At 54.0% G+C, this 22,618-nt stretch overlaps 9 protein-coding genes and 1 non-coding gene across 10 annotated transcripts; 5 read left to right on the forward strand and 5 right to left on the reverse strand.

The window, feature by feature from the left end:
• Positions 1-610: 610 nt before the first annotated feature.
• Positions 611-2,286, reverse strand: BZA05DRAFT_446805 (uncharacterized protein; the record flags this gene model as incomplete). The annotated part of the gene is made up of 3 exons (XM_051487107.1): positions 611-865; positions 1,623-2,129; positions 2,200-2,286. 3 exons carry the CDS (start codon positions 2,284-2,286, stop codon positions 611-613), a joined length of 849 nt encoding a protein of 282 aa, XP_051337536.1.
• A 1,095-nt stretch (positions 2,287-3,381) lies between these two features.
• Positions 3,382-4,988, forward strand: BZA05DRAFT_404423 (uncharacterized protein). The gene is made up of 5 exons (XM_051484301.1): positions 3,382-3,504; positions 3,637-3,807; positions 3,866-3,947; positions 4,012-4,184; positions 4,246-4,988. Exons 2-5 carry the CDS (start codon positions 3,687-3,689, stop codon positions 4,794-4,796), a joined length of 927 nt encoding a protein of 308 aa, XP_051337537.1. The 5' UTR covers positions 3,382-3,504; positions 3,637-3,686; the 3' UTR covers positions 4,797-4,988.
• A 266-nt stretch (positions 4,989-5,254) lies between these two features.
• BZA05DRAFT_119816 (ankyrin repeat-containing domain protein) lies at positions 5,255-6,714 on the forward strand. The gene has a single exon (XM_051478665.1). It carries the CDS (start codon positions 5,511-5,513, stop codon positions 6,507-6,509), a length of 999 nt encoding a protein of 332 aa, XP_051337538.1. The 5' UTR covers positions 5,255-5,510; the 3' UTR covers positions 6,510-6,714.
• On the reverse strand, positions 6,624-7,517 carry BZA05DRAFT_119831 (uncharacterized protein). The gene has a single exon (XM_051478667.1). It carries the CDS (start codon positions 7,199-7,201, stop codon positions 6,737-6,739), a length of 465 nt encoding a protein of 154 aa, XP_051337539.1. The 5' UTR covers positions 7,202-7,517; the 3' UTR covers positions 6,624-6,736.
• On the reverse strand, positions 7,165-7,896 carry BZA05DRAFT_119818 (uncharacterized protein). The gene has a single exon (XM_051478666.1). It carries the CDS (start codon positions 7,731-7,733, stop codon positions 7,239-7,241), a length of 495 nt encoding a protein of 164 aa, XP_051337540.1. The 5' UTR covers positions 7,734-7,896; the 3' UTR covers positions 7,165-7,238.
• A 168-nt stretch (positions 7,897-8,064) lies between these two features.
• BZA05DRAFT_426471 (pyridoxal phosphate-dependent transferase) lies at positions 8,065-9,848 on the forward strand (the record flags this gene model as incomplete). Its single annotated transcript, XM_051486011.1, has 4 exons — positions 8,065-8,263; positions 8,328-9,107; positions 9,184-9,617; positions 9,813-9,848. 4 exons carry the CDS (start codon positions 8,065-8,067, stop codon positions 9,846-9,848), a joined length of 1,449 nt encoding a protein of 482 aa, XP_051337541.1.
• An 874-nt stretch (positions 9,849-10,722) lies between these two features.
• BZA05DRAFT_457296 (uncharacterized protein) lies at positions 10,723-12,727 on the forward strand (the record flags this gene model as incomplete). Its single annotated transcript, XM_051487573.1, has 5 exons — positions 10,723-10,809; positions 10,872-11,184; positions 12,086-12,156; positions 12,219-12,485; positions 12,545-12,727. 5 exons carry the CDS (start codon positions 10,723-10,725, stop codon positions 12,725-12,727), a joined length of 921 nt encoding a protein of 306 aa, XP_051337542.1.
• Positions 12,728-13,596: 869 nt separating this feature from the next.
• BZA05DRAFT_t234 lies at positions 13,597-13,688 on the reverse strand. Its single transcript has one exon. It is a non-coding gene; the product is annotated as a tRNA-Gly (tRNA).
• Positions 13,689-17,012: 3,324 nt separating this feature from the next.
• BZA05DRAFT_446811 (uncharacterized protein) lies at positions 17,013-18,418 on the forward strand (the record flags this gene model as incomplete). The annotated part of the gene is made up of 4 exons (XM_051487108.1): positions 17,013-17,153; positions 17,215-17,917; positions 17,975-18,107; positions 18,157-18,418. The coding sequence occupies 4 exons, from the start codon at positions 17,013-17,015 to the stop codon at positions 18,416-18,418; spliced, it is 1,239 nt and encodes a 412-aa protein (XP_051337543.1).
• Positions 18,419-18,631: 213 nt separating this feature from the next.
• Positions 18,632-19,627, reverse strand: BZA05DRAFT_404433 (uncharacterized protein). Its single transcript, XM_051484302.1, has 2 exons — positions 19,091-19,627; positions 18,632-19,038 (listed from the first exon to the last, which is right to left on the reverse strand). The coding sequence occupies exons 1-2, from the start codon at positions 19,529-19,531 to the stop codon at positions 18,763-18,765; spliced, it is 717 nt and encodes a 238-aa protein (XP_051337544.1). The 5' UTR covers positions 19,532-19,627; the 3' UTR covers positions 18,632-18,762.
• Positions 19,628-22,618: the final 2,991 nt, after the last annotated feature.

Raw genomic sequence — 22,618 nt, forward strand, 5'->3', positions numbered from 1 at the left:
GCCCGTCACACCGTCAAGATTCCCTACATTAGGTACCTGGATTTCCAGTCGACGATAATGAAACTCTGAACCTACATACCGCCGGGTCCCCAGTGAAGCAAACTCTACAGAGTCCCTTGGAATCCTCTGATTCCCCAGCCGTCCCACAGGTTATGTACCAGACTTCGCAGCCGCTTCAGATGTGTGCGTTACGGGGGAAATGAAGGGAAAGAAGATGGAAAAGAAAATACAGTAACCAACGTTGGGGGGATTTACTAAAAGTAAACCCGCCCTAAACGGCGATTACTGCTAAAACTTTTTTTTCTACGTAACGATACAGCTAAGGCGACTGCTGTTGCCCGCCTGTTCCTCCCCCTCTTTCTTCGCTTCCTTCTCCGGATGCTGCTCTGGTAGCTGCTGCTCCAGCTTCTTCTCATGCTCCGCCTTCTGACGCACCTCCGCCCCCTCCTGCACCTCCGCCCCCTCCTGCACCTCCGCCTAGTGCTACAACTCCTCGCGGCGCACCTCCACGTGGCGCATCTCATCCTACATCTCCTCCCGTCCCTCCCCTCCCCACCGACCTCATCCTGTCCCTCCCCCTCCACGCAGGTCTCCCTACAAATCCATCTCCTCAGGCCTTCCTCAACGCCAGGATGCTGGGCTTGAGGGCGTAGTAGATGTAGATCGGCTTGGGGGCGGCGCGCGCGGTCTTGGAGATGCCGCCGCTGCCGCTGCCGCTTCTAGCGGGCTTGGGCACGCGCTTGCACAGGTTGTAGTTGTGCTTGTGAGGAGACATCTCTGGTATCTCCATCGCCCCTTTCTTCTTTTTCTCCATGATGCGCTTCGCATTGTTGAACGACTCCTGTATGTATCTCTGGTTGGTATCCTATCCGAGTTAGCATTCGTTATTTGCGAGTGAGGTTGTGTGATAGGACGGATATAGGTAGTACTTACTTGCGATTGGGGATAAAGTCGGGGAAAAGTTCGATATTCAAATCTGGCGTTGAAGTTGTCACAGAGAGTCGTGTGAGCGTGTGATTTGTATGATGAAGAGAATGTTGGAGGGATCGATGGTGGAGATCACTGGAACGATCGTGATAGGGAGAAGTGTTGTGTTCTTGTCTAGGAGCTACAGCTACGAGAGAGGGAGGAAGAGAGAAAGAAATACAGAGCTTCGAACCGCTACCCACCAAATGTCGCTAGCACCTACCACCAGTCCACCGACTGACTAGTGGGCTACTCACAGGAACTCACTAGTTCCCACAGAGAAGAAGAGAAGACAAGAGAAGAGAATAGAAGTGAGTGGGCCTGAGTGTGGGGGTTTTGTAGACCTATGGTCGGATCTTTCCACGGATTGCACAGGACTAAATAGAGGGCCACCATGACGGAGTAAACATCTCCTTCCCCAGCAGGAATCAGTGGAATATCCTACTATAGATGAAGCCTGATCAGTGTATAAAATCTGCTTGTCAATACTGTAGACCAATTCAACCACACTCTTCGGATGCGGAGTCGAGAGAAGCAAAAAAACGGAAAGAAGATGGAAAAGAAAGGAAATAAGAAGTAAACACCGTTGGGGGAATGTACTAAAAGTAAACCAGCCCTAAACGGTGGTTACTGCTAAAACTTTTATTTTACATAACGATGCAGCTGAGGCCGCTGTTATTGGCCGCCTGTTCCGCCTCCTCTTGCTCCGCTTCCTCCTCCGCGTTCTCCTCCTGCTGCTCCTGCAGCTGTTCCTTCTGCAGCTGTTGCTCGAGCTGTTGCTCCTGCTCCTCCTCCTCTTGATGCTGCTCCTTCTGCAGCTGCTGCTCAAGCTGCTGCTCAAGTTCCTGCTCCTGCACCTCCTCTTGTCCCACCTCCTCTTCCTCCTCTCCGCTGATCGCCTCCAATTCCATCTCGTCAGGCCACTCCCCGCCCTCAACGCCCGCGGGAATGGAGATCTTCAAGGCCACCACGCCGCGTGGGGCGCGCTTCCCGCCGCAACTCAGGCGGTGGAAGCGCTCACCCTCGACGAGCGTGGTGTCCTTGGTGATCTCCATCTCCGTGAGGCGCGCCATCGCGCTGAACTTGAGGGCGTAGTAGATCGTCTTTGGGGCGGCCCGCGCGGTCTTGGAGATACTGCTGCGGCTGGCGGCGGTCTTGGAGGTCTGCAAGCGCGGTGTTGGCAGGTGGATTGCGGTAGGAGTGTAGGGGTGCGGAGAGTGCTTAGCTACGTACCTTGCAGGCCTTGCGGCGTGGCGGCGTGGCGGCAGCGGCCCTTTCGGCGCGCTTTCGGAGGTTGTAGTTATGCTTGTGGGGAGACATCTGGTAGGTATTCGAATTAGCAGTCGTTATTTGCGAGTGAGTTTGTGTGATATCACGGATTTACCTACTTACTTGCGCTTGTTGGCGGAGTCGTCGAAGTCCGAATTTCGAATTTTGGCGTTCGAGTCGACTTTCAGAGTCGTTTGAGCGTGGGATTTGTATGATGAATAGAAGAGAAGAAGAGAAGTGGGTGGGCGTGGAGGTTTTTATGTGTGTTGGTGCCGCAGGCTTGAGAATGAGCTTCAATAGGCAGCTGAGGCTGGCGAGACTCAATCGCAGATGGTGAGAGATGGTGAGAGATTGTCTAGTAATGGCCTCGCGGGGCTATTGAAGCTCACCGAGTAGCGATACTTATTAGATCTTCCCACAGATTGCGTAGGACTAGAGGGCCTCCGCCGCCGTATGTGTGGATATTGCCATAGTCGTTAGTGTGTATATATAAAATAGCCACCGAGAAAAGTTCTCGTCGTCGTGGGGGGGATCTACGCCGTACAGTACCTCTCGTAGTGACGTAGGTACTAGAAGCTGTCGGATAGGGGCCTGCACATATCGTTAGCATATGAAATATCATGGGACGAAACAATAGACGAACGAAGAACAGACGTTCCCCAGGGCTGCATGGTCTTCAAGTCCGTCCTAGTCGACTTATTCGTAGTGCTGAGTAACGCCCCGTCGGGCTGTCACACCAGGCGGCCGAGATGGGCGCCGTCCACCTGGGATATCTTCGTCCGGCTTCCGCAAGGAATTTGGGAAGGCTATGGAAGCGGGAATCGTCGGGGAACACTGCCTTCGTCGACGACAATTTCGGGTGTAGTAGGCATGGTTTGGAATGGAGACTCTGAAAAGTAGCTGAAGAAAGTGGAGTTCCCCCCTCACAGGTGAAGCCATTGAACTGGAAATCTTCATCTGGATTCGTCAGAAGGCCGAACATTGGCCCGAGCTCGAGCTCCGGTCCGTCCTCTCGACGAACGAGCTGGAGCTCGGGCTCGATGTCCACTTGCAGGGTCCCGATGGTAGCTCCGTGCTAGGCCTGTCCAATCACCCGTGGCAATTGGCCGCGTGCTTGCAGGGGTGCTGTCCCGCACTTGACCCGCACTTATATAGAGCACTTCCGCATCAGACCTCGTCGAACTCAATTCAGACGACGACAGACAGACAGACAGACAGCAACGTCCCGAGCAAAGAAACAGCTCTCACCCAGAAACTTCCATTCAACAGGTTCGTCCCATCCATAGCAATCGATAGCCTCACCTCATCCTCCCTTCACACCTCTTCCCATCCTAATTGCCCTCCATACTACTACCATCACAATGAAAAAGCTCACAGCCCTCTTCTGCAACGTTAATCTAGCCCCGGACTTTCACTTTCGGCTCCCCACGTCATCTCGCACAATCCGCAAAATGGCCGAGTCCGTGAACCACCAGGAGGTGCATGATCTCCTCGTCGAGGTCGCTCGCAAGGCGGGTGACATGATCGCTACTGCTCAGCCGCATATCAATACCAGCTCGTCCAAGAAGAACTGTAGGTTGTTGGGATCATGGGATGTGAAGCGTGGCACTGACGGTTCGGTTTTCTACAGCGGCCGATTTGGTCACCGAGACGGATAAGGCTGTTGAGAAGTTCGTCATCGGAGCTCTCAGGGAGCGTTATCCTGACTACGAGTACGTCCCACATCTCTACGTCCTTCGCTGTATATCTCTCTTTGCTGACTTAGACGGTGTACAGCTTCCTCGGCGAGGAGACCTACGTCCCCGGCAAGCAGCTCACGGACAAGCCCACGTTCATCTGCGACCCTATCGATGGCACAACCAACTTCATCCACGCGTTCCCGAACGTCTGCATCTCGCTAGCCCTGTGCGTCATGCGCATGCCGGTCGTGGGAGTGATTTACAATCCATGTTCGCACTCTTCCCCCGCCCCACTTCTAACCAACGAGTCGTGGCTGATATGGGGGTGCAGACACGACGCACATGTACACCGCCATCAAAAACCAAGGTTCATTCCTCACGATGCCAGTGCGCACCGACTCCCCTACGTCCCCGGCGCCCATCGCACCCCGAAAAATCCGTCTCCCCCGCAAGCAGCACCCTGAGCCGCTCACGGGCCTCCAGAATGCCCTCTGCGCCGTAGAATGGGGCTCCGACCGTTCCGGCCACAACTTCGAAGTGAAGCACCGCACCTTCACCAAGCTCGCTGGCGCCATAGAGGAAGGTGGAAAGATGGTCCACTCTCTACGCAGCATGGGCAGCGCCGCGTTGAATCTGTGCGCTGTTGCTGCGGGCCAGGTCGATCTGTACTGGGAGGGTGGATGCTGGGCCTGGGATGTGGCCGCGGGCTGGCTGATTCTTACTGAGGCGGGCGGGATTATGGTGGATGGAAACCCCGGCGGTTGGACGCCTGCTGTGGATTGCAGACGCTATCTGGCTATTAGGGCCGCCCCGAGTGGCCAGAAGGAGCTCGTGGAGGAGTTCTGGAGCGCCATCGAGGGAAGGATGGAGTACTCTTCTTAAGGGGACGACAAGAAGCCACAGAAGGGCGTAATCGATCCGTGATGACTGTCATTATAGTGGTAATAGGAGTGATATGCATGTTGTAGAATGAACAGTAACGACAGAGTGCAATTGCGGTACGAGTCCAGGTGCAGATGTGCGGAAACGGGAGTAACTGTCGGCGATTTGTCGGTGAGTCTTTGAACAGTTGATGACGTCGTTTGACGACACTAATTCATGTGATATATATCTCCAAACCTCTGACCTCCATATCACCTGTAACCTCCGGGTCATGATCCAGGTACCAATGTATCTTCCGTCTTACCTGATGAAGTCATGAGATGTGGCGTAAGATACGGGATATCACTCGCGTATTCCGTTTTTGGCAGGGTTCGAGAAAGGTGCTATTTCCGGACAGGGCAGCCCCCGCTCAGAGATCAGACTTCAGACCTACCGAGGATTAATTACATGAAGTCTCCAGTGTTTGGCTCCCGCTACAAACATTCCATCCAAGCAACATATCTCGAGAAATCGGCACGGGAGTGGAACATTTGGTCACCAAGCATCGTTCTCACGCTCGCCAAGCGTGCACCCCCCCATCGCGTCTGGTGAGGCGCAGCGCAGCTCGCAACAAAAAGAGTCACATCCCGCCGAGTTCTCGTCCATCCACCTTCCCTCGCAACCCCCACCCGCACCCGCAAAGCACCCACCACACAGTCGCCCGAAGTCTCGCGAATGCCATCGAAAATTGCAACATCAATAGACCCCTTCCTCAGCCTCCTCCCGCCAGAACTGTTCCTCCTGATAGCTACCAAGCTCAAGCCCGAAGACCTCGCCTCCTTCGTCGTCTCGTCGCCGCTACTGAGCAGAACCTATGTTCCTCTCCTCATCACCTACACCTCACCGCAGGGGGAGACACTCCTCACCGGCGCCGTAATCCGGCGCCACCACGGCCTAGTGCACTCACTGCTACAACACGGGGCCGACCCGAACGTACACGACCACACCGAGCGGGCCACGCCTTTGCACCACGCCAGCATATCGGCGGACCTCTCCTCAGTGCGGCTCCTGCTACGCTTCTCCGCGCACCCCAACGCTTCCGCCCTCGGTGATATAACACCACTGCACTTCGCGGCGACCGCCGCCGACGGACACACCATAATCCCCCTGCTGATCCGCGGCGGCGCCTCGATAAACCGCGCGAACGACACGGGCTGCACGGCGATCTGGTGGGCCGCGTCGAAAGGTCGGGAGCTCAACGTGCGTGCGCTGCTAGAGCTGGGCGCGGACGGCGCGCGCGCCGACGCCGACGGATGGTCGCCGCTACATTGTGCCGCGGCCAAGGGCTACGCGGGGATCGTGGGCGCGCTGGTGGACGCGGGCATGGGGATGGGCGCAAGGGATAATGCCGGGCTCACGCCGCTGATATACGCGGCGATGAAGGGCCATGTGGACGCGGTGAAAATCCTACTGGCGAAGGGGGCGGATGTGGATGCGGGCGATGGAATGGGCGGCACCACGGAGTTGACGGCGATTTGCTGCGCGGCCTGTGCCGGACATGAGGAGGTCGTGAGGCTGCTGCTGGAGGCGGGCGCGAGTGTGGGCCTTAGGGATGCGGTGATCTCAGCGGGCGCTGCCGGGAAGAGAGGCGTTATGGAGATGCTGCTGAAGTGTGGAAGGGAGGAGGTCAGGGATCGCGGGGGAGAGCTCATGGCGTATTTTCGCGAGATTTAGGGTGCTCTGGCCGATGGCCGATGGGTTGCTTGCGGGGGTGTTTAAAAGCGCTACATTGCCTTTGGTTCTGGTTCAATGTCTATCTCTTCTTCTTTTTCTTTTTCTGTCAGCTGACGATATGTTTATGGTCTCGGGCTTCTTGTGGTTTTCATTTCTTTGCTGTTGCTTTTTGCGTCTACTTAGCATGCGTTTGTTTTGTTTTTTCCTCGGAGTTCGCTTGATTTTGTTTATATAGCGTGCGTTTCGTTTATTCGGCCTGGGGCTTTACTTTTCGACAGAGGAGGGCTTTCGTTTGGTGGCCTTTTGGTCACGATTGCTGAGGATTTGGGATTGGGTTGCTGGATGTTCTGATGGAGAGTACCTAGGGGAAAGACTGCGGAGGGAGGAGGTTTCAAGAAACAGGAGGGCGGATGGGGAAGGAATGGAGTCAGTCTGGTGATGGGGATACGAGCATCTGTGATGAGTGGTTGGAAACCGAGCAAACCATCACTGCCATCTCGACGTCCGCCGTCGACGCCGACACCGGCAAAGATCCCTCCAGCCCTGGAAATGGCGACTATCGAAACGGTATAAAGCTGTAGAGTACACGCCGCCTCCAAGAGACGACCGAGACCAAAAGGAGAGAGAAAACGCCGTCTATGTAAAACCGTGGAAGAAAAAAAAAACCCTCCAGAAAAAAAAGCCACAGCCATCTCTTCTCTGCAGCCACTATCCCCATCCAACCTCCTCCTACAGCCCAGCAATATCAAAACTAGTCCCACACCCACAACTACTTGTGGCAAGCGGGTTCTTGACCACAAACTGACTCCCAATCAGCTCCTGGGTGTAATCCACCGTGGACCCCTTGAGCAACTCCAAACTCGGCTCGTCAAGCACAACCCTGGCGCCAGTCTCCTCATCGGTAAACAACGAATCCTCGGCGGGATTCACCTTGTCTGACAGCGAGATCGTGTACTGGAAGCCGTGGCACCCGCCGGACTCCACCGTTACTCGCAGCGCCAGAAGGGGATTCGAGTCTCTCGTCTGGATCGCTTGTAGTCGTGAGGATGCTCGTGGGGTCAGCACGATCGACATCGTCGCTGAAGGGTCGGTGGGGTCGGCGCGCGGGTTCGTAATCTGTAGGCCGAGGAGCCGCGGGGTGAGGCTGAGGGCGCGGTGGGATGTGATGCGGTAGGCTGGGAGGACCCGGGGGCGTATTCGTAGGAGAGGGCGGAAGGGGTTCATGCTTGCGGTGGACGGTGGGTGGTGGAAGATGCGGTGAGGTCGAGTGGTTCGCGGCGCGGCAACGGGTGATTATGTTGAAGTTGTGCTCGGCGGGAGAGAGATGAAGCCGATGGATCCACAATGCACATCGCCGGCGGCGAATGACGCCACTGTGGTCGGACTTGGCACCACACCACACCCACCCACCCTACATCCCCGCCATCCGACGATAAGCGATATCCACCCCGCCATACCTCAGCCCACTCTACACTACTTCTTTAAAAGTGACGCAGTCGAGCTGGAGCTTTCTCTCAAGAGTCTACTATATACATACAAAGCTACACACCACGCAATGGACTCGACGCAATTCGACAGCTTTCTTCGTGGTGATCGTATATCCCTAGCGGATTCCAAGTCGACGTCACTGGAGTACGCGCAGCATCTCGACAGTATCGATCCCCTGCGACGCTTCCGTGACGAGTTCCTAATTCCCTCGAAGTCGGACTTGAAGGACCCGCACCCGGAGGCGAAGCCTGTCTTGGAGCAGAATGGTTCGTCTTTTGTACACCGAAAGCAAGAGGTGGAGTGAGAATCGCTGATGGAGTGTGAGAGAAGACGCCTCGGATCCATGTATTTACCTCTGCGGAAACTCACTCGGGCTGCAACCCCGCCGCACACGCACCCTCCTCAACGAGGAGCTGAGTATCTGGGCCACCCGCGGGGTAACCGGTCACTTCAACCATCCACAATCCATGCCGTGGGTCTCGGCCTCGGAGACGGTCAGCGTGTCCATGGCGAAAATCGTCGGCGCCCTGCCAAGCGAGGTGGCAGTGATGGGCTCGCTCACCGAGAACATCCACCTGCTGCTTGCGAGTTTCTACAAGCCTTCAGGATCGCGGACAAAAATCGTCATCGAGGGCAAAGCCTTCCCATCCGACCACTACGCAGTAGAGTCGCAAATATCCTGGCACGGGCTGGATCCGGCAAAGCACCTCGTGTGCATCCACCCCAAAGCCGGCGACGGCGAGTACACCATCTCAACAGCGCACATCCTCCGCACGATCGACGAGCACCACGACACGGCGGCACTCCTCTTCCTCAGCGGCGTGCAGTACTACACCGGGCAGGCGTTCGACATCAAGACGATCACGGCGCACGCACAGGCGCGGGGCATAACCGTCGGCTGGGATTTTGCCCACGCCGTTGGCAACATCCCGCTCGAGCTGCACGAGTGGGGCATCGACTTTGCCGCCTGGTGCACGTACAAATACCTCTCGTCTGGTCCCGGCGGCATGGCAGGGATCTTCGTACACGACAAGCACGCCGCCGGCGGACGACACAGGCTCGCCGGCTGGTGGGGCCATAATCCGGAAAGCAGATTCAAGATGGACAACAGTATGTAGCTCTTCCCTGCCCACCTGCTCCATCCACGGCTTGTGTGTGCATACATACATTACTAACGACCAGCTAGACTTCGTCCCGACGCCGGGCGCAGCGGGCTACCAAGTCTCAAACCCCAGCATAATGTCGCTCACCGCGCTCCGCGCCTCACTATCAGTGTTCACAGAGACGTCGATGAGCAGTCTGCGCACGAAATCTGTGCACCTAACCAACTACCTCGAGCACCTTCTACAGACCACCTTCTCCTCCCCCACCACACCCAGCCCATTCAAGATTATCACGCCCGGCGACCCGCAGCAGCGCGGCGCACAGCTCAGCCTGCTGTTCGGAGAGGGCCTCATGCTGCCGGTTTATGAGCTTCTGCATAGCCAGGGCATCGTCGTCGACGAAAGGAAGCCGAACGTTATCCGTGTAGCCCCGCTGCCGATGTACAATACGTTCGAGGAGTGCTGGAGGTTCGTGCAGGCGCTGAAGAGCGCGTTGGAGTCGGTGGGGGAACCGAAGGTCGGTGCAGAGGAGAGGGACGCCGCAGAGAAGGGGCCGACTAGTCCGTAGGATACTTTGATGATCGAGTGCTGGAATCGCGGGTTTTAATGCTTTGTCGTGAGTGGGTGAGTGAGTGCTATGACATGTGGTTTTCGGTCGTGGTTGAACTCCAGGTTACACATTGAACCAGAGACCTCGACTGTATGTAGACAGGAAACGGAGATAAAAGTGTATGTCGCCATAGTCTAGGTATATCGATTGAGAGAGAGATCTTCAATTTATTTCGCAGTATATCAATTATGTACGGGTATTGAAATAAAAAAGTAAACTGCAGGTAATAACTACTATCTCCGGCAATATTCCAACCCCCTCAACCTCCCCCTCAATCGATGAGATTACCACCTATCGAAACTGACTCTCGACTTACTAGTACTCCAAATAAATGCGGTCTGCCAACACCAGACAACGGGCTCGCCACCAGATCACACCTAGAGTGGTTCTCGGCGGCGCATTTGGCTGGATGTTTTATAAACCGATCGAGTTTTTATCTATAGCAGGAGACATAGTCCACTAATTGCTGCTGGGGGAGGAGATGTTTACTCCGTCAGGGTGGCCCTGATTGTGGACTGTAGTCCTGTGCAATCCGTGGGAAGATCTTATCAGAGGTCCGGACGGCGCACGGTATCGCCGCTCGGTGAGGTTCAATAGCCCCGCGAGGCAATTACTAGACCTTCCTTCACCATCTACGAGTGAATCTCGCCAGCCTCAAGCCCTTATATACCTATTGAAGCTTATCCTCAAGCCTGGGGCACCAACACGCCTATCAAAACCCCCACGCCCACCCACTTCTCTTCTCCCCTTTTCTTCGTCCCTTCATCATACAGATCTCACGCTCACAAGAATCTCGACGTCAAATTCAATACAAAATTTGATTATCAAACGTTGACGAGTACCATCTCAGGTAAGTACCAGGAACAGCCAATACGTTGTGCCTCACCACTATTTCGAATCATAAGCACAAGGTGAGGCACCACATACCCTTAGTTACACCCGAGTACTATATCCGTCTTATCACAAATACTCACTCGCAAATAATGAATGCTAACCCAGACACCTACCAGCGATGTCCCCTCAGAAACACAACTACAACCTCCGCAAGCGCGCTGCAAAGGCCGCTGCCGCCACGCCGCAAGGCCGCAAGGCCCGCAAAGTACATAATTACAATCTGCACTCCTGGTTATCACGTTACATCAACCAACACCGGGCGTACAGACCTCCAAGGCCACTGGCAACGGCATTTCCAAAACCGCCCGCACCGCCCCAAAGACCATCTACTACACCGTCAAGACCAGCACGATGGCCCGCCTTGCGGAGATGGAGTTCGCCGTGAACACCACGCTCGTCGAGGGTGTGCGCTTCTACCGCCTGCCTGACGGCTCGAAACGCGCCCCACGCGGCGTGGTGGTCATGAAGATCTCCATCCCCGCTGGCGTTGAGGGCGGCGAGTGGCCTGATGAGATAGACTTTGAGGAGATCCGCGGGGAGGAGGAGGTGGAGCGCCAGGCGGAGGCGGAAGCGGAGGAGAGTGATTGTCAGAGCTAGAAAATCCGCATTTTAAGGATACATTGACCGAAAACGAGCTACGGTCCAAGGAACACACCGATCAGGTTGCATCTGTAGTAGGATAGTCCACTAATTCCTGCTGGGGAGATGTTTACTCCGCCATGATGGCCCTAGATCTATGTAGTCCTGTGCAATCTGTATGCATAGGAAGATTTAATCAGAGTTCCGGACGGCGCGAGCGGTATGTATCGCTGCCCGGTGAGATTCATCCGTTCTCGGTTCCTATATTGCTTGGTCCTATGATATATCATATGCTAATGATATGTGCAGGCCCCCATCCGACAGCTTCTATTACGGTACGTCACTACGAGAGCTATTTTCGGTGGGTGTTTTATACAGCAATAACTACTTCAATATTCAGATATGACGGCGGCGGCCCTCTAGTCCTGTGCAATCCGTGGGAAGATCTTATCAGAGGTCCGGATGGCGCGAGCGGCATGCATCGCCGGTCGGTGAGACTCAATAGCCCGCGCGACGCCATTACTAGACCATCTCTCACCATCTGTCATTGAGTCTCGCCAGCCTCAGATACCTATTGAAGCTTATCTCAAGCCTGAGGCACCAACACACCCATCAAAACCCCCACACCCACCCACTTCTCTTCTTCTCTTGTATTCACCACACACTTCCGACGCTCAAACAACTCTCAGCTCCAAATCCAACGCCAAATTGATATCGAACGTTGACAAGCACCATCTGAAGTAAGTACTAGGAACAGCCAATAAGTCACGCTTCACCACCGTCACGAATTATAAGCGCAAGGTGAGGCACCACTTACCCTTAGTTATACCCGAGGATTATATCCGTCTTATCACATAAACTCACTCGCAAATAACGAGTGCTAACTCGAGTACCTACCATAGATGTCTCCTCAGAAGCACAATTACAACCTCCTCAAGCGCGCCGCAAAGGCCGCTACTACCATGCCCCCAAGGTACATAATCACAATCCGCACTCCTAGTTATCACATTACATCAACCAACACCGGGCGTACAGACCTCCAAGGCCACTGGCAACGGCATCTCCAAGACTGCCCGCACCGCCCTCAAGCTGACCAACATCTACTACGCCGCCAAGCCCAGCACGATGGCACGCCTTGCGGAGATGGAGTTCTCCGTGCACACCACGCTCGTCGAGGTTGTGCGCTTCTACCGCCTGCCTGGAGGCTCGAAACGCGCCCCAAACGGCGTGATGGTCTTGAAGATCTCCATTTCCGCGGACGTTGAGGGCGGTGAGTGGCCCGAGGAGATGGATTTGCTGGAGGTCGGTGGGGAGGAGAAGATCGGTGGGGAGGGGGGGGAGGAGGACAGGGGGAGGGACAGGAGGAGGTGGAGGTGTGCCAGGAGGCGGAGCATGAGAAGAAGCTGGAACAGCAGCTACCAGAGCAGCGGCTAGAGAAAGAACAGCAGGAGGAGGAGGAAGCCGAGAAAGCGGAGGAAGCGGAGGAGAAGCAGGAGGAGGGACAAGCGGGAAACACCAGCCGCCTCAGCTGCATCAATATGTAGAAAAAACAGTTTTAGTAGTAACCACCGTTTGGGGCGGGTTTACTTTTAGTAAATCCCTGCAATGGTAGTTACTTCTTATTTACTTTCTTTTCCATCTTCTTTCCTTTCCTTTTTTGCTTCTCGCGACTCCGCATCCGAAGCTGCTGCGGCGTGTGGTTGAATTGGTATACGAGTGATGGCGAGACATACACAGTACCTGTAGTATGTACCAACCTGCCATAACTCCAACGCTTTGGTTTGGATCACACTTGTAGTTGTAGACTTGTTCCCACTGCCTCAGTCTGACTCCAGCCATCCAGCATCTACACATTCCACCCCTTTGACACATTCCGGCCAGTGGCGTACCGGTACCTATCACATAACCCAGCCTGCATGGCAGCAGCACACATTCGAACCGTCAGAAGTGAGTGAAACGGCCCATGCCGAAGCAGCGAAGCTCTCCTCCTCAGTTCGTCGCTTAAGTGTGTTTGTTAGCCCGCTGCCCGACGAGAGCAAGCCGTGACTTGTGGAACGAGGCGGTTGGCTGATGTGGAGGAATCGTGGGGAGGGGGAGCCTGCTGTAGCCTGAGGTAGTGCAGCATTCCGGGGTGCGCATTGACAGAAGCCTGGTTCACGGGCCATGTAGCGATAACTAACGCAGGTTTGGAAGTTGGAACGAGTTAACGCTCTATGAGTCTATGTGCACAAAGGCCTAATTAAGCCTTAACATGTCATTATCAACTTGGAGACCACGGCTGCGTCCTCGCCCCACATCCTAACCCCCACCTCACAATCCCTCACGGCCAAAGCTCCTCAGCACCCGCCATCCATCAAAACAAAAGCGAACACGGCATTTGCAAAACAAATGACAAAAGAAAATCTTGATCAGATGATTCAGCCGGGATTTGAACCCGGGTCGGGCGCAGAATGCTAATGCAAGATGCAATGGCAAGCGCCCATGATACCCCTACACTACTGAATCGAGTGATGTTCTTTGGTTTTATCTTTTGAACATGATGACTGTAGCTTACCTCCGCTCGTAATCCTGTGATGGAAATCATAAATATTCCGTATCCGACCTCGTGGGTGATGGGAGTCATGGCTTCTAAGTTCTGAGGCGTAATTGTGGAACCTTCGAGAAAGAAGGATACCTACGGCACTCTCATCGTCCTCTGCTAGGTATCTCCACATCTGCAGGCTTGCCAATACCGGTAATGAACAGTGGTTCTATATTGTATTCTGGGGCAAACCTTGTGACTCGCCTCGGTATCTAACTATCAATTTCCCACCGAAATTCAATCGGTACATCGGGAACGGGTGTCCGCCAGTCGAGCATTACAGGAAAGAGAAAAAGCGCAGAGCAGTAAGACCCTCATATTTCCTTGTACAGAAAGAACCGGAGATCAAAACACCAGGTAACTGAACCCCAACGCCCACAACACGAGAATTCAGAACCGTGTCTGAAACTCTCGCACAATAGAAATATGATCTTGTACCCCAGCAGTAACTTGTAAGCAACTACTGTCCAGCGGCAGGGATGATCATAAAGTCGGGTACCTCATTCTCAATCGCAACATCGGTCTTCTTCCAAGTTCTCCTGGCCTTGGTTGGCTTCGCCGGCATCAGAACATAAGCCGAATACAGAGAATCATCCTTGAGACCATCGGCAGCAGCAACCTTCATGATACGATCAAGGGCCACGCTGCGAGGGAAGTTCGAGGGAAGTTCAAAGGATCTTCATTGCTCTTGTGGAGGAATCTAGATAATGGTCAATTTAACATCATCACCGTTGCTGGACTGGTAATACTGACACCATAGTCCAAGTGAAAATTTTCCTGTTAGTCTTGCGTTAACCTTTTACAAGATTCCCCATTGCTCCGCTAGGTAGTGCTCCACAATAATTGATTATTCATTCTTGTCGAAGAATGTGGAAATAGTGTGAATGGTGTAGTCGTTGACTCCCAGACTGCACTCAATTTTGGTGAGGGTGAAAATTACGACAAGAAAATTGGCGGTAGTTGTTGGGGTTTGTGGCTGTGAGTCTGGAAGTAAACCGGCCGTAAAGTGTCATGTTCCGGTAGTTGAGGAAGTGCGGCGTTGCGGTTCGGGCACTTCGCGGTGATCTCCATACGGCCCGGCCAAGCATCCTCACAAACTTCCATATCTAACTAAAGCAGCTAGGTCTCTTCAAGCCGTCGGGCCTCCCCATATGTACAAGGAAGATCATGTGGGTCCTCGGCATTCTTGTATTTGGAAGGGGAGTCGGGGAACTGTTCGGGCCCATTCGATATGGTATTCATTCTCGTCTCGAGCAAGTTTCAGAGCTGCTGACCCGAATTGACGAGGATGAGTACAATTGTCAGCTGGTCGCCCAGAGCGGGGATTGCTTGGTCGTTGAGCTGTCGATCGGCTTGGTCCATATCGCGCTTCCGTCGCCCTGAGCTGTGCGATGTTTTCCTTGATGGGATCGGGGTCGGAACAACCCACTTGACCAACCGATGGAATGGCGGTGTCGGCGGCAAACAAGTACCGTACCAGGATGGTAGGTCAGTGGTGCTTCACCTTGCGCTCATAATTTATAAAGGTGGTGAGGCACGACTTATTGGCTGTTCCTGGTACATAAGCCACTGAATATTGGCAACTAAGAGGGTCTGTCGTAACTGGATGTTGTCGGCCCGCTCGGCGACGACAAGATCCATCGCCGATCCCGAATCCCGAATCCACAGTCCATGCGGACAAACTACGCCTCTGTAATAGGTATCGAAGACAACAGAGGAGGTAGTCAACTTTCTCGCGAGTCGGTTTGAACTGTTCTCCGCCTTCAGAAGGAATGTACCGACCGACAGGGTAGTTGGTCTCAACGTAAATAGCTGGCGAGATCCGCCGGCGGTATTCGGCAGCGTGCTCGTCAAGCGGTTTTCGGTCGGTCATCTTCTGGATGCGAATCAAGTCCGTAAGTCCTTGCGCTTCTTCTTTATGCTCATCTCATCGAGCTTGCAGTGTTGTCATCCTTGTCGTCGTCTTCGGCTTATGCTCTGGATAGTTCGAGAGTGGCTGTGGCAAGGCTTAATGAGGAAAGAGTGCTGCGGGTATGTATGGCTGGCCACAGTGGGCTGGTAGGTAAGTGCGTATGTGTGGAGAGAAGGAGGGGATTATTCAGGAGGACGAACGCGGGTTTTATAGTGGAGAGGAAGGCACCGGCGATAAGAGGTTTTAAATTCATTCCAAAGTATTCCAGCATGTTCTTTCCATTGTGGCCCTGCTACTCTACGCGTCCGCAAGCACCGCGCGAGTAGGATGGAATGAACCCGCCATAGAAAGGAAGAATACCCCCGTATGGCTCCCGAATACGATACTCCCGCCGCCGAGAAGTCGATCAACTGGGTTCCCGCACCTTCCGCGCTGATCCGCCGAGAACTGTGCCAGTACCGTAAGCCAATAACGTCGAGGAACCCATAAAGGCTCCAACTTCCGCCCACTCAAAAGGCTGTTTGCTTGGAAGTTGGGAATTGCCGTCACAAACATCGGCAACTACCTATTCCTTGGAACCACCAGTTGATTGGTATGTGAGAGCATAATACAAGCCCCAAAGCTGTCTTCGATGCACAGACATGCATCATCTGCACCCTGGTTCACAAGCCACAATCCATGATCGCAGCCCGCAGCCACATGTATCTACCACCACCAGAAACCAAAATACGAAGGTGTCAAAAACATATAGAGTGAGACATGGGGATGGATAGATAGGCGACAACACTGTTGGCTGTTCTATATATTTCTCGTCGGGCGGAAAAGCCCCTCTTTATACACATATGCTCACTCGATTCGAGCCAGAATTCTCTTGCGATCCAAGGCTTCCGATGCGCAAACGGTCCATCGGTGTTCATAGCCAGCTCCGCCGATATCATAAAAAGTATAGAACCTTCAGGATCGATAGATTTCGAGAACGCCGAGGTCTGGAATTCTTGCGAAGACGCGAGCGGAGTGCGCCAAAGACTTCTCCATTTCGACCTAGCCTGCTGGACTTTGATGTGACTTGCGTCTAGGCTTGAAGCTCCCAGACGCCGGCTGCGCTCGTGGGGCCGAGTGATAAACCCTAACATAGAATATCACTTGCCATCGCAAACTCGGCAGCTAGTATCGCGACTGCGAAGCTCAGTTCGACCCTCAGTGCTGCCAACAATTTATCCTCTCCCTCCCTCCTCGTTCCTCCCTCCTCCTTAAGTCCTCCCGCATCTTCTTCCACCATCCACCATTCTTATCACCATCCACCAATCTTATCGCCGCAAAAACCACCACCCGCACCATGTTGCCCTACAACCAACCATACAACTATCCGCAGCAGCCGCAGGCGTTGAGGCCTTTGGGCGTCAACCAGCAGCAGGAGCAGCCGTTGCTCAGCACGCTTCTCGCGGAGCTTGAAACGTCACAGGCGCAACAGAAACAGGTGAGTGCGAGCGTATTTCGGCAGGCGAGTGCACGAATCCAGCAGCTAAAGGAAGCGGCAGCAGCAGCAGCCGGCACCGGTGGCGCTCCAGCCATGGCAGCAACGGGTGAAGGAACGGGAGCAGAATAATGCGGCGCAGCAGAATGCGTACCGGCAGAAGCAACAGTCGTTTCCCAATGCGTTCGTCCAGCAGCAGCGGTTTGGACAACAGCAGAAGCAGTATGGACAGCAGCAGCAGCTTGGACAACAGCAGCAGACTGGACATCTTCAGCAGGTGTATCAACAGCGTATGGACCTCAAGCGCAAGCAGCCGCACCATGGTCCACAGTCGCAGGTCGGAAAGATCCAGCAGTTCGGTCAGCAGCAGAAGCTTCAGCATCACCAGCGGCCGTATTACCAGCAGAAGATGAAGCCGCAGCAGCAGCAGCAGCAGCAGCAGCAGCAGCAGCAGCAGCAGCAGCAGCAGCCGCAGCTGAAGCGTGACGCACCACAGACATCGATAGACACCACCTACCTAGACTCCGAGGTCAACCGCCTCAACAAGCTCATCGAACTCTGCACAAAGCTGTACATGTCCACGCTGCCGCTCCTCCCGCAGCAGCGCCGGCCGCAGCACCAGGTTATGTGCAACAACCTGGCAGCCTTTGGGCGTCTGTGCATCCCCAACAAGGACGACCCCGCGCTGCCGTTGCGGCAGCAGGTGTATGCAACGCTGAAGGAGGCGGCGGTTATGGGAAAGGTTGCTGATATTATTCACATCCTTTGTAAGTAACGCTCTATCCCCCTTCCGACAGCGGGAAGGCTGACCGAGTGATGTGCAGTGGAAATCAACAGATACCGCAACCGCCAGCGGACCGACGAGGCGATGGCTGTGCTCCGAGAGGCCGGGCACATGCTCACTATCCCCGCGATCACCTCGGTGATCACTGCGGCTGATAATCCCAATCTGAAGTGGTGAGCATCCCCCATTCCCATCTCTAAGCCGATGACTGACACCCCGTAGTCCGCAATTCGATCGCGCGACGAATTCTATGCGCTTCCATATCGTCTGCGGACTAGTGGAGACTTATGTCGCTGTACTCGGTATTAACGAGGCGATTTGGCGGTGGAAGCAGATGTATTTGGAGTCGATGGGGGAGGAGCAGCTGCTGATGACTTATGGCGGTTGTGTTCGTGCGGGTCCCAAGAAGGAAGAGAAGAGAGAGACGGATGGTTATGTCCAGGCCAGGGATGATGATGAGGATGGTTATGAACCCAATCTCTAAACTTTCACAGAAAGTGCATAACCGCCTGGCAATTGTCAGGTTTACTATGATAGCTGTAGAGTAGTGCGAGCAGCAAATGATAGTGAGTGAATTGAGTTGATTGGTCCAACTGGAAGTCGAAGTGTATATAAAGCAGCAGCAGGGCATGTGTGCTGGAGTTCTGATCTGCGAGGCCTCCACTATGCATATCAATCGCCATACTTCTTATCAGATCTTTGCTTACGTCTTCTTTATTCTACCCTTCAATGCACCATGGAGTCCCAGACACAGTGGCCCCGCTCTTGAGGCTGCCTTTCACGGCCCATCCACCATGGCACGCTCAGCGACCAGTCATTGTACATCGTTCAGGTTCTCATCTGTCCTCTATTGAACACCTCCGCGCTCGAGTCCTTGATATGGTACAGTACCTCCCTCTCCCCACCAGCACCGGCACCCGTGACCCTCAAAACCCCGCTAACGTCGTTTGCCATCCCCGTGTCCAGCATCCTCAGACTCGTCACGTTAGTCGCCTGGTGCGCAAGCGTCGTCACGAACGCAGCGTTCTCTTTCTCCAATCTGCAAGCATTCCTGGAGACGAGTGCGGAGTCGGCATTCACCAGTATCGCTGTCGCAAATACGAGCTAGCCTAATCGTCAGCAAACGCAAGGACTGGGAGAGAGGGGGGATGCGAACCTGATGCCACTCCAGTATCTCAGCCACCAACTCCATAGCCCCTACACCTCCCGCAGCAAGAAGCACATCCGGGCTCTCGAGTACGAGTATCACCCTTCCCTTTGCCTCGCCACCGATGCTCTCCACCACATCCTCAATCCTGTGACGCACCTCTTCCGCCCATCCCTTCACACCCAGCACGCCCTTCTTGGGTCGAAACAACCCCGTGAGCCCATCGACGAAGACGTAACGTGCATCCTCGCGCGGAAGCGCCTTGCGGTGGAATGTAGCGTCGTGGAGGAATGAGATGTGGACGACGGTGGTGCTGGTGGGACGTAAGAGGAGGTGAGAAATGAGGGATTGGGTGTACCAGCTTCCTGAGGCGCCGAGAATGCTGGTGATGAGGCTGAGCGAGGAGGGGCTGGTGAGTTGGGGCGTGAGGAGGTCGGCGAGGAGCGACATTGCGGCGGACGCGTGCGGCGTGGCGACGTGAGCGGACACTTGCGGCGTGAGCGGACACTTGAGACGTGGGGCTAAGTTTAGTATGCTAGACTTTAGTGGTGGGGTAGATGACGCACGTGGGAACCAGCCTCAGCCTTCCCACCGCCCACGCAAGCATCCGCGCGGCTACCGGGGGCGTCTGCAAGTCGAAACTGGCGATTCGATGTTGAAATTTGCCGCGCCCATGGTTGCTAACTATAACAAGGCTACCTCGAGACATTCCAACTATAGCATAGTAGCGTCGGAGGGCTACCTACCTTTAATGTCATAGGTCTACCGTACTCCAGTTGGTACATATCGTATTACCATTCTTACTACCAACAACTACCGTAATCACCTGGTCCAGACTCTCGTCGACGTCCTAGAACCGGCTATTGTCACGGTTGAGGAATGCCGGCAATTGCGCGGGCGAACTTAGAACACTAGACTCCACAGCCTTCGCCCGGTGGTCCACAGCCTTGCGGCGGTAACCACGCAAACCCCACGAACCGGACCCGAAAGCCAAGTTTAGAGTAGATGGTACATACATTATACACCCACTCTCCGCCCACCCGGCACGCCAACACTGCGGAGGCTGACGTGATATCGGTACCCGCGGCCATGACCTAACACACGCCCGGTGTGCATCCTGACGCAACCGGCGACAACAACGCGGGCGGCAGCAGCAGCAGCAGTTCAGATTGGAGGATTTTCTCGGTAGTGGCTGGAGCTGCCTTTTGTTTCGGGGGAAGGGGGAAACAAAATAATGAATAGTGAATAATATGCTCACACACAACTAACTACCGGTGGACCGCATCGACGATCGAAGGGGGGCGGAAACTTATTCGAACGGATAGTTACGGTCCACCGAGCTGAGCGCAGTAAGGTCGAAGGAACGACCTCAACCTCAACTTTTTTTACCTACATCACACTTGGTTACTTCCGACTCGCCGGCGTCGGTCCGGATCCAACTTTGCAAGGCCGAAGGAAATCACTTTTAGTGGTAGGTATGGAATAAAGTTACCTACATACATCGATACCGTGTCCACTCTTGCATGCAATGTGCATCCATCCACATGGCTGGTTTCACAAGCTGTCACTTAAATAGCATATCTCGGTACAGAGTGCTCTCACTCTCACTCTCATCCTCGATCACCTCGGCTCCAAACCGGTCATGCACGCACGTACGCACGCACAAACACGGCCGATTATTCTTCCTCTCGCTCGCTCGCTCGGTACCGTCGAATCAATCATCATAGCCGAGCTTCCGGCTGATTCGCATCTCCCCATGATGTTGCACGAAGAAAATCCTCGCTGCAATCACCTATTGCACGGATGAGGCACAGGCAAGCAGGCTTGAGCGAGGGAGCGGTGAGCACGCGGTGAGGTAATCGGTGCATATGGAACAGATTTAAGTACATAGCTGTCCTTTGAAGTTTGAAGTCGTTCCTCCCCCCCCCCCCCCTACGTTGTGACCGGTACACATGGCGATGACCTGATACACGGGGTGCAGCCTTGTTTAGAGAGGAGACCTCTGCCTCCACTTCGAAACCGCCATGTGGCGCGGCGTGGTGAGATCCCTCCCCCACAGTCCCAGTCTCAGTCCCGACTCCCAGTGCCAGTACGTAACCACGGATGGTTTCCAGAAGCCTGAAAGAAGTGGAGTTCACACATAGCTACCGTACCTGGCCTGTATGTATGCACCCCTGATCGTGTTGGTAACCAAGTACATATCCCAACTTCCCTGGTATGGTTGGGGACATCTAGTGCTGGAGTAAGTGGACATTCGGATCAGGGGAATTAAAATCCAAATGCGGTAATACATTAGCATTTATTAAGTTTATTTAATCTTTTTTTTCCCAGGCGTCCGCAGCCAACTGGCCCCGCCGGGAACGAAAATCAAAATATTGCGGCCAGTTATTGCTCGTTTTCTTCAATAAAACACACCTCTGAACTGCACTGTTGCGCTTGTTCCATCAGTTGGATTGTTCCACCGGTCTGTCGCCGCTGACCAGGCGGCCGCAGCTAACTCCAGAGCTCCATGGCCCCGCCGGGACCGAAAATCACAATATCTCCGCCAGTTCTTGCCCGTTTTCTTCGATAAAACACTCCTCTGGATCGCACGAGCACGCTCATTCCATCGATTCCATTCTCCACAGGTCTGTCACCATTAACCGCGCTTCTGCAGCCCACTCCACAGCTTCAGAAGTTCAGCGCTCCACAGCCCCACCGAGACCGAAAATCACAATTTCTCGGCCAGTTCTTGTCGATTTTCCAAGGCGCAGATATACAAAGCTCATCAACAGGTTAGCGATCAACTGGAATAGTATCAAATTTGTAGGTAATTGTTTTCTATTTATGTACATAATATTCTTTGTCACAACAATTAGTGACCATATTGTGCTGCCAAGATGTCCAGATCGGGTAATCAGGCGTGCCAAGACTGCCTAATGGGGAACTCAGCCGTGCTAAGACTGGGCTGTGGCAGCCTTGCCCCTGGACATTCCCGGGGCCTCCCCATACTAAATCATTTTTCGTCTATTTATTTTGGATTTTGGTTGCCACTCAACCACAACGCTTAAAAAAATCGGGCTCTTTGAAAATTACCTCCTTCCTCTTCTCTATCGCTGTAAGAGCTCTTTTTTTATTAATTAGGTTGTTGTTGTGAGCTAACCGAACGTCAAAAGTGGGGGTGCTTTCATTCCGGAACTAGATGTCCCCAACCATAGTTACATGCTAGTTACATGCTACATCCCGCCCCAGCAGCAGCACCAGCAGCAGCCTGCAGCTACCTACATACAGATGCAGCATGCAGGAACAACCCATTTCTTTCTAGAAGGATTTTCCGATGTTATGACGGAAGTTTGGTTGGTTACAGAACTACACTGCGCTGCATGTTCCACTTACTTGGTACTTGCGTGCGTGTGTGGGGCACGATACAATGATACAATACGAAACGAAACGCCCCATATCATACCGTCGGTACCGCGGCAGAATACCTATCCCACGGCGGAATTCGGGGCTGGACGGAAACAACCCCCATCATCCATCCATCAATCAAACATTTGA

The sequence above is a fragment of the Tricharina praecox genome (assembly GCF_024521635.1).
Source record: "Tricharina praecox strain CBS 144465 chromosome Unknown BZA05scaffold_20, whole genome shotgun sequence".
NCBI lineage: Eukaryota > Fungi > Ascomycota > Pezizomycetes > Pezizales > Pyronemataceae > Tricharina > Tricharina praecox.

Coding starts and splice junctions, on each gene's coding strand:
- BZA05DRAFT_404423 (XM_051484301.1), top strand. CDS start 3,687: ATGGCCGAGTCCGTGAACCACCAGGAGGTGCATGATCTCCTCGTCGAG. Junction 3,808..3,865: donor CAGCTCGTCCAAGAAGAACT/GTAGGTTGTTGG, acceptor GGTTTTCTACAG/CGGCCGATTTGGTCACCGAG. Junction 3,948..4,011: donor GAGCGTTATCCTGACTACGA/GTACGTCCCACA, acceptor GACGGTGTACAG/CTTCCTCGGCGAGGAGACCT.
- BZA05DRAFT_119816 (XM_051478665.1), top strand. CDS start 5,511: ATGCCATCGAAAATTGCAACATCAATAGACCCCTTCCTCAGCCTCCTC.
- BZA05DRAFT_119831 (XM_051478667.1), bottom strand. CDS start 7,201: ATGGCTGTGGCTTTTTTTTCTGGAGGGTTTTTTTTTTCTTCCACGGTT.
- BZA05DRAFT_119818 (XM_051478666.1), bottom strand. CDS start 7,733: ATGAACCCCTTCCGCCCTCTCCTACGAATACGCCCCCGGGTCCTCCCA.
- BZA05DRAFT_404433 (XM_051484302.1), bottom strand. CDS start 19,531: ATGTCGCTCCTCGCCGACCTCCTCACGCCCCAACTCACCAGCCCCTCC. Junction 19,039..19,090: donor AGATACTGGAGTGGCATCAG/GTTCGCATCCCC, acceptor CGATTAGGCTAG/CTCGTATTTGCGACAGCGAT.